General features: G+C 45.4%; 1 protein-coding gene across 1 annotated transcript in view; it reads left to right on the forward strand.

Annotated features, from left to right (window-relative positions):
- The first annotated feature begins 5,409 nt into the window (after nt 1–5,409).
- The window catches only part of abtb2b (ankyrin repeat and BTB (POZ) domain containing 2b), a 43,864-nt gene continuing 35,881 nt past the window's right edge, over nt 5,410–13,392 (forward strand). Inside the window, exon 1 of the mRNA XM_061076627.1 lies at nt 5,410–6,866. Within this exon, the coding sequence (XP_060932610.1) occupies nt 5,975–6,866 (892 nt within the window). The 5' untranslated portion in view covers nt 5,410–5,974. The remainder of the gene's footprint in view (nt 6,867–13,392) is intronic.

The raw sequence follows: 13,392 nt of genomic DNA on the forward strand, positions 1-13,392 counted from the left end.
ACTGGAAAGCAGCTGTTTTTGTGTGTGAATGCGTGCGTGTGTGTGTGTGTTGCCGCTTGTGTGCGCTCATGATGACAGGAAGCACCTTTTTTTCTAAAAAGGAGATGTGAAGACAACCTAAGATCTTTCTTTTCTAACACGCTCTCACGCGGGCGCCAAACAGAATGTGTATGGACGTGTTATCCAGACGGATTCAGACAAGGAACTCTGGCTACGACTGTATTTCTAAATACGTCAACTACTACCTGTTGAATATCATTGACCAGTGCGACCGAGGTGCTGACCTTTTCCTGGTGTCGGATTTTATCAAACAAACAAGGTTTTCTAATTAGAAAAAAAAGCCCCTTTTTTCCAAACAGATGCTGACAGATGTTTCATCTTTGTGTCTCTGTCTGTCCCTCTCTCTCTCTCTCTCCTCTTCGGTGTCTTCTGTCTTTGATTCATTTTCAGTTTCCTGCTTATGTGTCATTTTATCTGCTGAAGTATTTACGTTTAGCCGTGCTGCTGTTGCGTAACATCCGTTTTAGGTACCTCAACCAGATTAATAGCTACCGGTTATGACTTGATTCATTTGGTTATTCACTGATTTTTGTTCTGCTGTTAGTTATTTAAAAAAGGGGGGGGGGGGGTTTCATTGGTATGAATGCTGTACCATTCGTGCTGCTGTTTCCGTTCTACAACGCTGCGAATGGATTTCTCAGAAGTCAGCTGACGTGTCCTCCATTCCCTCCACACCTCTCACCTCATCGTCAACTGGAACCGGAGGACAGAGGACACTTCCTGACTTTGGATTTAAAGTTGTCAGTCTATGGGTTGAAGCAGTTTCTGTGTGTTGCATTTCAAATACTGGATTTGAGGGGGATTTAAAACTCTCTCTTATACAAGACTATTCACGAGAAAGGGAATGCTTAGCTGTTGAAAAACACCAACACTCCTCATTTAAGCTTGTGGGAGAGCAGCTCATGTGTTGGACACGATGTGGCATGGCTGTTTCTCAAATGTGTGCCTTTATCAGGGTTTGGCTGCCGGCCGTGTTTTTTTTTTTTTTTTGAATGACATTAGAGGGCAGGGACAGACAGAAATATAATGTTATTTATGTCACTGTACATTTGAGATACTCTGTAAAAGAAGGAAATGTGGTTTTCTTACGTGGATTACAGATGTGTCCGTCTTTATGTTATGATATTAACCTTAGAAGAAAGAGGGAGTGGTCGTTACAAGTCCTCATTGGTGAGATAGACATAGTTGGTGTTGATGACTACTTGAGGGAGCAGGAGGTGTGATGGAGACTCGGTGGCAGCTGCTGTCCAGCAGGACATCTCCTGCTCCCATTAGTTTGGCTGAAGGCCGAGCTCCTAATGCCTCTGTTTATACAACACGGTACTTACATTGACGGGGACTGGCCGGAGGGATCGAGGACAAATACACGGACGAGAGCCAGTGATCTTTTATTGACGACGTGATTGTCCAAAACGCCCTCAGAGACCCTCTCCTCACCTCGACAGGAAATCGGTCTATACTGTACGTCATTGACATGGGATTATTTAAAGAACAAAAGAAACACAGTAAATATAAGACTATATATATGAGAAACATTAAAAATGAAAAATAGGAATATACATTCCAAGGTAATTTCTGTGAAATTGTTTTGTAGAGAAAAGAGGTTTTAAGAATGTATTGTACTTTTATTTTGATTTGTCGTTTTTTTGCAAATAAAGTTTTATGCTTACATCCACATCTTTTCTTTCAGAGTTGCTTTCATTTTGAAAGTTTGGTCGAGCTCACGTGTCAATCCCCTGTCTGACCACACGGTGTTGCTACACCCTCACACACATGTACTGTACCTGCCAAAGCACAGTGGTTAAATGAATTACATAAAAAAACATGGAAATTAAGAGGATATAAACAGATTCAGTTCAGTTGTGGGATTATTCACTGTCTGATATAAGATTTAATATTAATTAGTAAAGTTCAAATGCTCACACACTTGAAAAGGCACTCAAACTGTCAGGGATCACAATTCAGATCATATTAGATGACATAATAAACCTCTGTTTTGTCTCACCAATGTTTTTTTATCAAGCTCAGTGGTTTTTTAAGTGCCCATTGAATTCTTCATCCAGCCTTTAATAACAGAATTTGGATTTTAAAACCTATTCTGGACATTTTCTATTCACGTTTCAACTCCATTCAGTCATATTTGTATGGTACCAAATCACAGCATACATTCTCTTGAGGTACTTTACATATAAGCTAAAGCATTGCCTCATCCAGACCCCCCCCACCCCCGATATTGTGAAACCCAGCAGTTCCCGCAAAGAGCAAGAACTTTGTGACAGGAGAGATAAAAAAAAAAAAAAGTCCCCTATAACAGGAAGTGACCTTGAGTAGAACCTGGTGACATCTGCCTCGACGGGAAATGTCGCGTGTGAGGCTGTAGATTAAGAAATCATCACGTTTCTTCACCTAAAAAGAATCTTGCCCACATTTCAACAGGCTCTAATCCTCTAACATCCTCTAACATCACGAGATACAAAAGCTTAGTAAACGTGAGCTCATGTGAAAACCTGTTGCCGCTCTCTGAGGCTGACATCACTGTATCCAGTGACAACATTATGACTGAAAACATCCAGTATCACATCCATTCTGTTTCATGACCAATGCAGAGAGAAAATCAAACATTGTGAAACTAACAGTTTGAACTCCAGCGGGACTGACGTGTTTTCAGAAAACATCTAATCTAATGCAGAGTGTTTGGTTCTGATCTGTTGACCCCCCCATGTGTGTCACTTTAGCTCAGGGTGGTGGGCTGGCCTGATGCCGGCCCTGAGCTTACACACACTCTCACACACACACACACACAAACACACGCACACACCATGAGGTAAACTTGTTCTACGCCAAAGCTACAAGAGGTCTGAATGAGGCAAGAGCAAACCTCCTGCTGATCTCCTCTACTCCCTGTGTTTGTGAGTGTGTGCGTGTGTGTGTTCTAAGTATTTATCTTGTTGTGGGGACTTGTCATCCATATGTGGACAAAAATCTAGTCCCCATAATGTAAGTCATTAAATTTTAAGGTGAAGATGTTTTAGGTGTAGGATTAGGTTAAGGTTAGATTTAGGTTAGGGTGAGAGTGAGGGTTGGGTTAGGGCAAGTAGTAAATGTAGTCAAGGTTAGAGAAAGTCTGCAGGAAATCAATGTAAGTCAATGTAATGTCCTATGAAGTCATGGAGACACGGCAGTGTGTGTGTGTGTGTGTGTGTGTGTGTGTGTGTGTGTGTGTGTGTGTGTGTGTGTGTGTGTGTGTGTGTGTGTGTGTGTGTGTGTGTGTGTGTGTGTGTGTGTGTGTGTGTGTGTGTGTGTGTGTGTGTGTGTGTGTGTGTGTGTGTGTGTGTGTGTGTGTGTGTGTGTGTGTTCTGAAATCATTTAAAACGGATTTGACTGCCTAACAGTGGAGGTCAACAGGACTGAAAGGTGAATTCTGTTCCCAGTTCCCCTGACTGAGTGATTCATGTGTTTTGAGAATCACTTTTTCCACTTTAAGTTCACCCGTGTACAGTTTTTCCTGTAACCCACAGATCTTTGAAAGTGGAGGCAAACATTCAGAGGTGTCCCTTGCGCAACCTGCCCCAGTCTCACGGGACAAGTGGGTAAACGGGCTCTGGCCTAAACCTATTATGTAATGGTTGTTGGACTCTTTAGACACACCCTACCTGTCTGTGAGGGTGCAGACTGACGAGAAGCAGGTAGTCACAGACCTCTTTGTCATGTTTGGTTTATTTTACCTCAAGCGTGTTGCACCATCTAACCAGGATCAACAAACAGTTCACCACAATGATACAAACCGGGACGTGTTGTAAGAGGGTTTAATCACGTTTTTTCCTGAGAGTCAGAGCGTACACTTTCTTTTGCTTTCAGCTGAGAGAACAGGTGACCTGACTTGGAGCAGCCGATGGAAACCAGTTCACAAAGTTGAAAATGAAAAAAAAAAGAGCAGAAAAAGAGTTGTATATTGTGTGTCGTTACTCACGCAAATTACAACACTTCAATCTTCAGTGCGATCCCAAATAAGCTTTTAAAATGCACATTCAGTGAAAACCATGAGACTCATCAAATCAAAGCAAACACCGCTCCACCTCTTACACCATCACCGAGGGCTTTACAGATTCAATTTGAGTTTCAGGCTGCAGGTGAGAGATTAGCTAATGTGTCGGCAGAAAGCCAAGTCCCCCCTGAGTCAACACGAGGAGATAATTGCAGAGTGCTTTGTGTGCGTTTCGGTTCCTGCAACAAACCAGAAGAATTTCCCCCTCGCTCATAAATATAATTAGATTATAAATTGTCATATTGAACCTGGATGTGTGGGAGAAAATGAAAATAAGAAACACAGAGGTTGCGAATACAATGCTGTGTCAGTGTGTGGGTGGAAAATGTCCTAACTCACAGGAAAGGAAACACAGAGCTGTAGGTCACACCTTGTTTTATCGCACCTTCAAAATGTTACAAAGTGCTTCACAGGCTAAAGAATGGAAACTGAGGATATTTTAAGGTTGGTAAACAAATGTATGTTCTTTATATGCTATGTCACGTACGTTTCAATGTTATACTGCACTATATATCATGTACTTTGTTTTATACATTGAATATTGCATTAGAACTCCTTCATATTTCAATATCAATGCAAATAATCTAGTTTAATTTCGTAATGAAACCCTAATAAACCCCGCTAATGCTTATGTTACCATTTTACTGAACGTACACTCGCCTTGATGCTACTCTGAACATCTCTGCGTCACTTTGAGTCAGTTTTACAACACTACTTTGAGCTCATTGCTAGTGGATGTATGTCCAATTGTTCTTATATGTGTTTTTATTCAGATCCTAACATTTAATTTGATTCTTTCTTGCTTTTTTTGTCTTCCAGCCAGGCTGCAGTTGTCATAAAAACTCCAAAAGGTGTTAAGTTTGTCCAGTTTGGGCTACTGTCAAAAACATGGCAGCTCTTCTAGAGAGGACCTACTGTAAGTATAAAGCATTTAAATATAAATGGCCCATTCTAGGGTAAAGTAAACCACAATTGGTAAAATCTTGATTAAACACACTAGTGAACACATAACTAGGATTATTTTATAAGATGTTTAATTCAAAAAGTCGAAAGTGAATTCAAACCTGACACAATGAGAAAGCAGCACTAAAATGTGTCTATACAATAATTTAAAAGTAGATAAAGTATTTGATGCTCATATGAGGCAAAACAAAACTAAAGTTTACCCCCCCTCCATCAATTTTAGAAAAGTTCTCGGGCCGGGCCCTGATTGGCTGTAGCAAACCTCAGCCGCCTCCTCATTGGTGTTCGCGCTGCTTCCGGGTTGTCAGTCACGCCTTGGCCCCGCCCCTCACAGCTCTCCAGCCGAGGGGCAGCTGCTCCCGGGACCAGAGGCTCCGCAGCGGGGGAGAGATGAGCTGAACCGGGGCTGCTCCACGGAAACTGACGGGACAAATACAACCAGTGTGGCTACTGCGAGCGGATACAAGGGACTGGTTTTAATAGAGGAACTCGGGTGTGACTGTTTTTAAAGAGCCGGGAGACATTTTGACGTGTTTTCACGGAGCGAGGACCGGAGGAAAAGTTGTAAATCCCCCCCGGGGAGGAGGCGAGGTGAGCCCGCTGCGAGGTCCTCTTCACCCCGCTGACAAGTTGGTTAACAACCGTAATTCATCGGTTTCGAATTTGAGGACCGGATCCGGGGGCTTGTGAAGTTGTTTCGTTTCAGCAGCATGTCTGAGTAACCAGTTCATCCAGCTCGACTGGGAGTTCCGGATCCAGTTTGACTTCCAGTGGATCCATCGCTTCACCTCCCGGGAAGAAGAAGACACCTCCCGGGGAAGAAGAAGACACCTCCCGGGGAAGAAGAAGACACCTCCCGGGGAAGAAGAAGACACCTCCCGGGGAAGAAGAAGACACTTCTCCACCATGGCCGGTTTGAGCAACGTCCACATGAAGACCCTGGAGGACCTGACCCTGGACTCGGGCTACGGCGCCGGGGACTCATGCAGGTCCCTCAGCCTGTCCTCCTCCAAGTCCAACTCCCAGGCGTTCGTGACCTCCCAGCACCGGGGCAACTGGTGGTACTACTCCGGCTCCATGAACAGCAGGAACAACAGCTGGGACACGGTCAACACGGTGCTGCCCGAGGACCCGGAGGACATCTTCTCCAAGTGCCCGCGCCTGCCCGAGCTGGAGGAGTTCCCCTGGACCGAGGAGGACGTGGCCAAGATCCTGCGGAAAGTGGCCGGGAGAGGGAGCTTCCAGGGCGGCCAGGGACCCGGGTTCTCCCCGGAGGCCGTAAGGAGGCTGTCGGGTCTCCTGCGCCGGGCTCTGATCCGGATCTCCCGGGAGGCCCAGCGGCTCAGCGTGGTCCACTGCCGGTGCACCCGCTTCGAGGTGCAGGGTGCCATGAGGCTGGTGCTCAGCTGGAGCCTGGCCGAGCAATGCATCTCCAACACGGTCAAAGCCATCTCCATGTCCAGCATGAGCGCCGGGGAGCTGCTGCGGAAGGGCAAGTCGTCCCGCTGCGGCCTCTCCTTCTCCGTGGGCCGCTTCTTCCGCTGGATGGTGGACACCCGCATCTCCGTGCGCATCCACGAGTACGCGGCCATATGTCTGACCGCCTGCATGGAGGCTCTGGTGGAGGAGGCCGGGGCCCGGGTGCTGGCGGCCGAGAGGAGCCACCCGGGGCCGGACGCGTGGTCGGGCGGCCCCCCGCTGAGCGCCGAGGCTCTGGAGGTGGTGGTGAACAATGACGCGGAGCTGTGGGGGGTGCTGCAGCCCTACGAGCACCTGATCTGCGGGAAGAACGCCAACGGTAAATACACTTTTAAATTCCACTTCACTGCCCTGAGAACTGAAACATGTGCTGAGACTTTATTCTGCTGAGTAAATCAATCAATCAATCAAAGTGTATTTGTATAGCCCATATTCACAAATCACAATTTGTCTCATAGGGCTTTAACATGGTAAATGGTTTTGTATTTAGCACTTTTCTAGTCTTGATGACCACTCAAAGCGCTTTACAGTACAGGAACATGTGCTGAGACTTTATTCTGCTGAGTAAATCAATCAAGCAATCAAACAATCAGATTTGATTTGTATAGCCCATATTCACAAATCACAATTTGTCTCATAGGGCTTTATCATGGTAAATGGTTTTCGGAGCTTTGCAGTACAGTTTTACATTCACCCATTCACACACACACACACACTCATACAGTGCATCTCTCTGCAGCACTTTGTTATTCTATGGGGGGCAAGTCAGGGTTCAGCATCTTGCCTAAGGACACTTCGGCATGCAGATGGGTCAGACTGGGGATCGAACTGCTGACCTTCACATCCTCTGTCCTTAACCCTCAGCAAGAGTCAGGAAAAACTACTGCAAACCCTTTTAACAGGGTAAACATATGTAGAAACCTCAGAGAGACACATGTGAGGATCCCTCTCCCAGGATGGACACAAGTGCAATAGATGTCAATTGTAGGAAAACATCAGGATAAAGGTTTTAGCAGCATCGATGAGGGTAAACATTTTGAAGGATAACTTTAATACTATATATCAAGCAGTCCTGCTGCAATCATAGTCTCTGGTCATCAGCCAGCAAGAACGGATCCACCATCAAGATCGGATCCACTATAGTCCACAGTCCTTGTCCACTGCCGCCAGTTAGGAGCCATCATCACCATCGTGGTCCACCACCATATCTGATGCCAACACGATGAAGGATATGCCCTTATTATTACAATTCATGTCATAACTTTTTCTTATATTGCTTTCACACTCTCCTTCCAAATTGCTGGCCACCACTTTCCACTTCCTCTCAGCCCACGTGTGTGGAAAAGGTGAAGTGTGTGGCCCGCTGGTGGATTCCATAGCAGTGTGTTGTGCCCTTTTTTTTTTACAGCTTGATGGAGTCGTAGCTAATCCAACCTGTCAGAATAGGAAAATAAGAGCACTGGGGCATCTCATTCGAACAAAGAAAGTCTTTTCTCTCTCTCTGCCCTCGGGTCCTCTGCTGGATCCTGTGTCCAGCTGCCAAATTAGATTTTAACTGCTTCACTCTCATCAAGCCAGTTGCACAGCTGAGTCCTGAATCGTCGCCCTGGCCCTGGTGTTGTGATTTGGGTTTTGCACTGAGCCTCTCGGAGCCCAGGCACATGGAGAGGCTTGTCTGTTGACACAGCTCTCTGTTTACGCTGACTTCACCTCTCTTCCTCCTGCTGCTGCTGCTGGCTGCACTCCTTTCAAATCCTTATCCTTTCTTCCATTTCCTCATCCTGCTCTCCTCCTCTTCTCCGTGTTGGACAAATCCCCTCTCAGCCATGCAGCACCGTCTCCACAAATCTTGCATCTGTCCGCCTCCCGTTCTCCTCCAGCTCCAGATGTGCATCCTGCTCCCTGTCCATTTGGTTTCCTCCACCCTCACGTCCGTCCTCAATTAACTTTCCCCTTTGCCTCAAAACCCCCAAATACACTCGGAGCGCTCTTTCCATGGCTGTTTTGGCAGTCCAGTGTGGAACTGATTCATGAGCTTGTGTTGGGACAATGTAGCCAGCCTTTGTTTGTGGCCCACTACCAGCTCCCTGGAGCAGAGCTTTGAGCTGGAGCACAATGGCCTTTTGTTGTGTGATCGTGCAGCTTAGCCCAATGCAGAGGGAGTGAAAACAAATGCTGGAGAAGCCGGGCACACAGGCGCACACGCCCATGAACTTTTTGCACAGCACACACAGAGAGAGAGAGAGAGAGAGGAAGGGAGAACAGCAGGGGCTATTATTACAGGGTTTTAAAAATTAGACTCAGGATTGATCTGAGTTAAGAGGAGCACCTCTCTGTGTGAAGAAGACTTTCTTAAAGGCCTCAGGTCAGGCAGCACTCACTCGCTCTCTGTTGCATTTCTTCTTCTGTGCAGCAACCACTGGTTTCATCATAATTCAAACTTACAAGTGCTAAAAAGAGCAGTGCAGTGCATTGGACTTCTCTGTTATGCTGCCATGTGCCTGCGTTGGAACTGTTTTATTGCTAAATAAGTTAAAGAGCAGCTTTTGTCCCAGCACTTTACCAGATGTCCTCTGGTCGGGTTTGGACTTTCCTATTTCGGTGGGTTCAGTCATTGGTTTGGAGAAAGACCCGCGTGTGTGTAATAACAACAGACTATTATACTGACCACCCTGGCTTTTTATAGACCCAAGACCGGGCCCGTGCAAGCCACATGCCCCTCTACCACCTGACCACCTGACACCCCACACCCTAAACCTGGCTCTCAGCCCCCCCCGCACGCCGCTTCCACTGACGTCCTCTCTCCCACCACGACCATCACTGCACACAAACGCAAAGATTAATTTTCTGTCCTCAAGCCAGACTCAGAACAGGGGGGGGATGAAATGGTTGGGCACGGTCTGATAAATACCCCTCCCTCCTTACCCTCTTGATTTCTCTCCTTTTCTCCCATTCTTTCTTTTCTCAGAGGCTGGCCCACATCTGGAACTCTTTAAGTCAGAAATGACTTCTACGGCTCCAATAACAATTCTGAAAACTCCCTCCTTCCTCTCCTCCTGCCCTCTCTTGCTGACTCTCACTCTTGGCACTCTCTCTCTTTCTTTCTCCCTCTCCCTCTCTCTCTCTCTCTCTCTCTTTGCTGTTGCGTATACGTCCACTTCAACTTTATCTGTTTATTTCTTCTGGTCTACTGGGAGTGCATTAGGGGAACTTGGTTGTGATGTGCCAGGATCTTATTCATTACTCATGCACACAGTGGTACAAGCACGTTGACACACACACACACACACACACACACACACACACACACACACACACACACACACACACACACACACACACACACACACACAGTCCCTGAAACCTATTCAGTCTGCTCTATATGTGTTCAAATGGCTCCACTGCACTGACTGAACTCGCTGCATAGTATCATTCACTATACAGAAGAATCCATTGGTCATTCATTTTTCTTTTCAAGGATGTAGCTGGAGAGAGCTCTTCCTGGTGTAATTTGTATTTACGGTACTATGGGGCATGTTAAAGTGCAGAGTAGTTGCTGTACTAATGGGAAGGGGAAGTGGATATGAAATCATTGATCTTGATGACTGGCTCACAGATGTCTGAGGCACAACGTTTGTTAAAAGGAATCCCCCGTGTGAGTTTTTGTGAAACTTTAGAAATGTTCTCAGAGTTTGTTGCATTTATATCCGTTTCAAACTCAACTTAGAGCAGTTGTGCAGTCGTTAGATTTGCTAAGGGTCAGTAGTCCTTGATCTTGTTGACAGTAAAGTAGTGTTTTTTTTCTGACTTCGCTCCATTCAAGCTTTGCAGTGGCCAGAAGTGGAAGACTGTGGTTGCAAAACTCTACTTTAGGCTTTGAATGCGAACAATTAACTGTAGGAATCAGAAAGCGGAGTAAAGTTGAAAGAGAGCCCTCGTGTTAAGCAACATTAACACACATAGATAAACTTAGATTTGGTTTCATTCTAACAAAAAAACAAAGTTCAGTTTCTATTCCTCAGGTCTATGAAGGTAGGGCAGAGGCTGTGAGTAATGGGTATTGGGTGCCCTGGGTGAACATATGATTTGCTGCGCAGAATTTCCCCAAAATATGTATTTAGCCCAGAAAGAGGCGTGGGAACAGTGGGCAGAAAGATGCAGGGAAAGCGGCCCAGCACTGTGGTCACACAGATGGGGAAACCAGCACTCTGAAAATACACTCCCTGCTCCACAAATCTGGAGCACCATCAAATACACTTTTGGGAAACGTATCAGGACATTATGGTGAAACAGACTTAAAGTTCATCCTTGTGCGATGGCCTGCGTGTTTGGCGAGCGGCGTGTTTGCCCAGGCTTCGACAACAAGCCTGTGTATGGCCTGGATAACTGTACACGTGAATTGAGGTTAACCATGTGAGCACTGTCAGCAGGTCAGTGTGTAAAGAGTTAAGACCATAAGTCATATAGCTGGATAATAAGGGTTAATCCTTCAGAATCCACTACAATTTATGTTGGGGTGAGAGTGTTCTATGATGAATGCACCACCTCAGGCTACACACACACATACACAGACAAAGACACTGATGATCCATCTCAGTATTTGCACTGGTTTCTTGTCCGGTCCCAGCTGTGAAAACACTGGCCCATTAGAGAGCTGGCGTGCACAAGCTTAAATGTGCTCTTTTGTGGGCGCTTAAACGTGTGGGTATAAAGCCTCTTCTTGAGAAACGGGTGAGTAATGCCCCTCGCAGATATAACTCCACAAATGATTTCTCTGGCTATTCTTTGGCCTCCGGATCCAATTAACTTCACATGCTTCAACACAGTTCTTTTAAGTTTGTGTAATGAATTAATTAAAAAAGTCACATAAGCTTCTTGACAGATCGTACACCCGCCTGTGTGTAGCCTGTCTCCACTTGCTCCTCTCCTCTTTGAATCCTCACCGACATTATTTGGATCTCCTGCCACGCTCGTCCTTTTACATTACAGCAGCATGAGTCATGCTTCTTAACACTGTTTACAGCAAAGCGCTGATAGAGAGGAAGCAAATAAAGATGGGGATGGCAGATACTCAAGGGAAAAAAAGGCATTGGCCACAAATAGAGACACAGAAATAGCAGCAGCACACTTTAAAGCTTTCGTGCCATTGCATCTTGATTTAGTCTTTCTAATCACATTCCTGAGGAGGAGTGCTCAAGTCTTTATTCGGTCCAGAGAAAACTATAGACTGCTTATTTGGGCTGGTTTTAAATTGGGAAAAAGTGCAGCTAGTGTGTCACATGCATTACCACAGAGGCCTGGCTATGGTTCTCGAGGGAAAGTGTCGTGCATGTTAGGTTGCTGGGCAGCTAATGAGGGAAGCAGGAAGACTGGCTGGAATCTTGGACCGGACGGCTCAGTGGATGGCCTGGATGGTAGGAATGGTTTTGTTGAAAGGATCAAATCGTTCCAATGTGAAGTCTGGCTTAGAGACAGCACTCCCACATGCACCTGTGTTGGAGTCTATAATATTTTTGGGGAAAGTATAGGAGGTCAAAAGGGAGAGGTCAGCGGTAGGAAGGGAATTGTTTCTCAGCAGTAAAATCAGCAAGATTTGAGGACTTGGAAAAAGCGTTGCCATTTTTGTTATACAGCCAGTGGATGTGGCCTATGTACTGGAAACAGTTGGACTTCCAGTGATATAGATATTGTCTCTATCACATCATTAATTTACTTACATACACAGATCAAATTTTCCCTGTATTGAAGTGGAACTGAAAAATGGATGAAAGACATGCACAGACATGCAATTTGGCCCTTGGCAGCTGTTACACTTTCTGGTATTCACCAAACCCAGAAAAGTATGTTGTGTTAGCTGGAAAGCCAGATTGCTAAACCCAACTCTAAATCTAATCCTAATCTCGCTTAGGGCACTGAAAGGGCCAGCGCTGGCTCAGATTGAGGATGATTGCCAGAAAGTGCAGACATCGGTCATCACTGCAGATCATGTTGGCCTTGGTGCCATGCATCTTTTTTTGTGTCCACCTCACTCACTTGATCAGTAGCTATAGCAACACCAGCCAAAAGGGAAAGAAAGTCGGGTTGCAAGTTTGGGCAACATAACCGGTAATGACTCAACACCTTAAGGCTCAGGCGTGCAAGAAATTATGTTATCATCATTAATTCCTTAAGGGTTAGCTTCGATATGGCATGATATGACACCTACATGGCTTGTGCAAGTGTTCTTAACTTGGTTGGAAATAAATATGCAAGTGAAAGTAAAAAAGTTTGTTTCGTAAATATGCCTGATGAATCAGAAGGAGGATACACATTTTTAGAGATTGTCTCTCTGACAATGAGTCTGACATTTATGTAGTTCAATGTTAACTGTAAGTGTGACTTTAAAAGAAATGTGCATGAAAGACGTCTTTATTACAGTAAAGACTTTGACCACCCCAGACCCAACAACAGTCAGTCAGTCACTGGAAGAGATCTGATATTGCTACTACAACACTATCCAACTTGTAGCTACACCACACTCTCACTCAGTTATTTAACTTAAATTGCTTGATTGAGTGTTAGGATTGTGGTTGCCTAGAAAAAGACACAGTGCTCCATTCAGACTTTTAATTTGGTTTTGTCTGTGGCAGTGTAGATCAATTCTGCCTTGTTTTAATACGAGTAAACTTTAAACAACCTTCTGAGTCTGTGTTAAACCACCAAACCCCGGAAAAAAAATCATAATTTCCCTTGCTCCTCTCCCCTGGAAAAGTCAATGCCAACCATCACAGTTCCACTTGTTAATAAGCATGAGCTGCCATTGGTTTCTCTGCGTGTGCACTCCAGCTAAACTGAATCCATTCCCT

This window comes from Limanda limanda, chromosome 8 (genome assembly GCF_963576545.1).
Source record: "Limanda limanda chromosome 8, fLimLim1.1, whole genome shotgun sequence".
NCBI lineage: Eukaryota > Metazoa > Chordata > Actinopteri > Pleuronectiformes > Pleuronectidae > Limanda > Limanda limanda.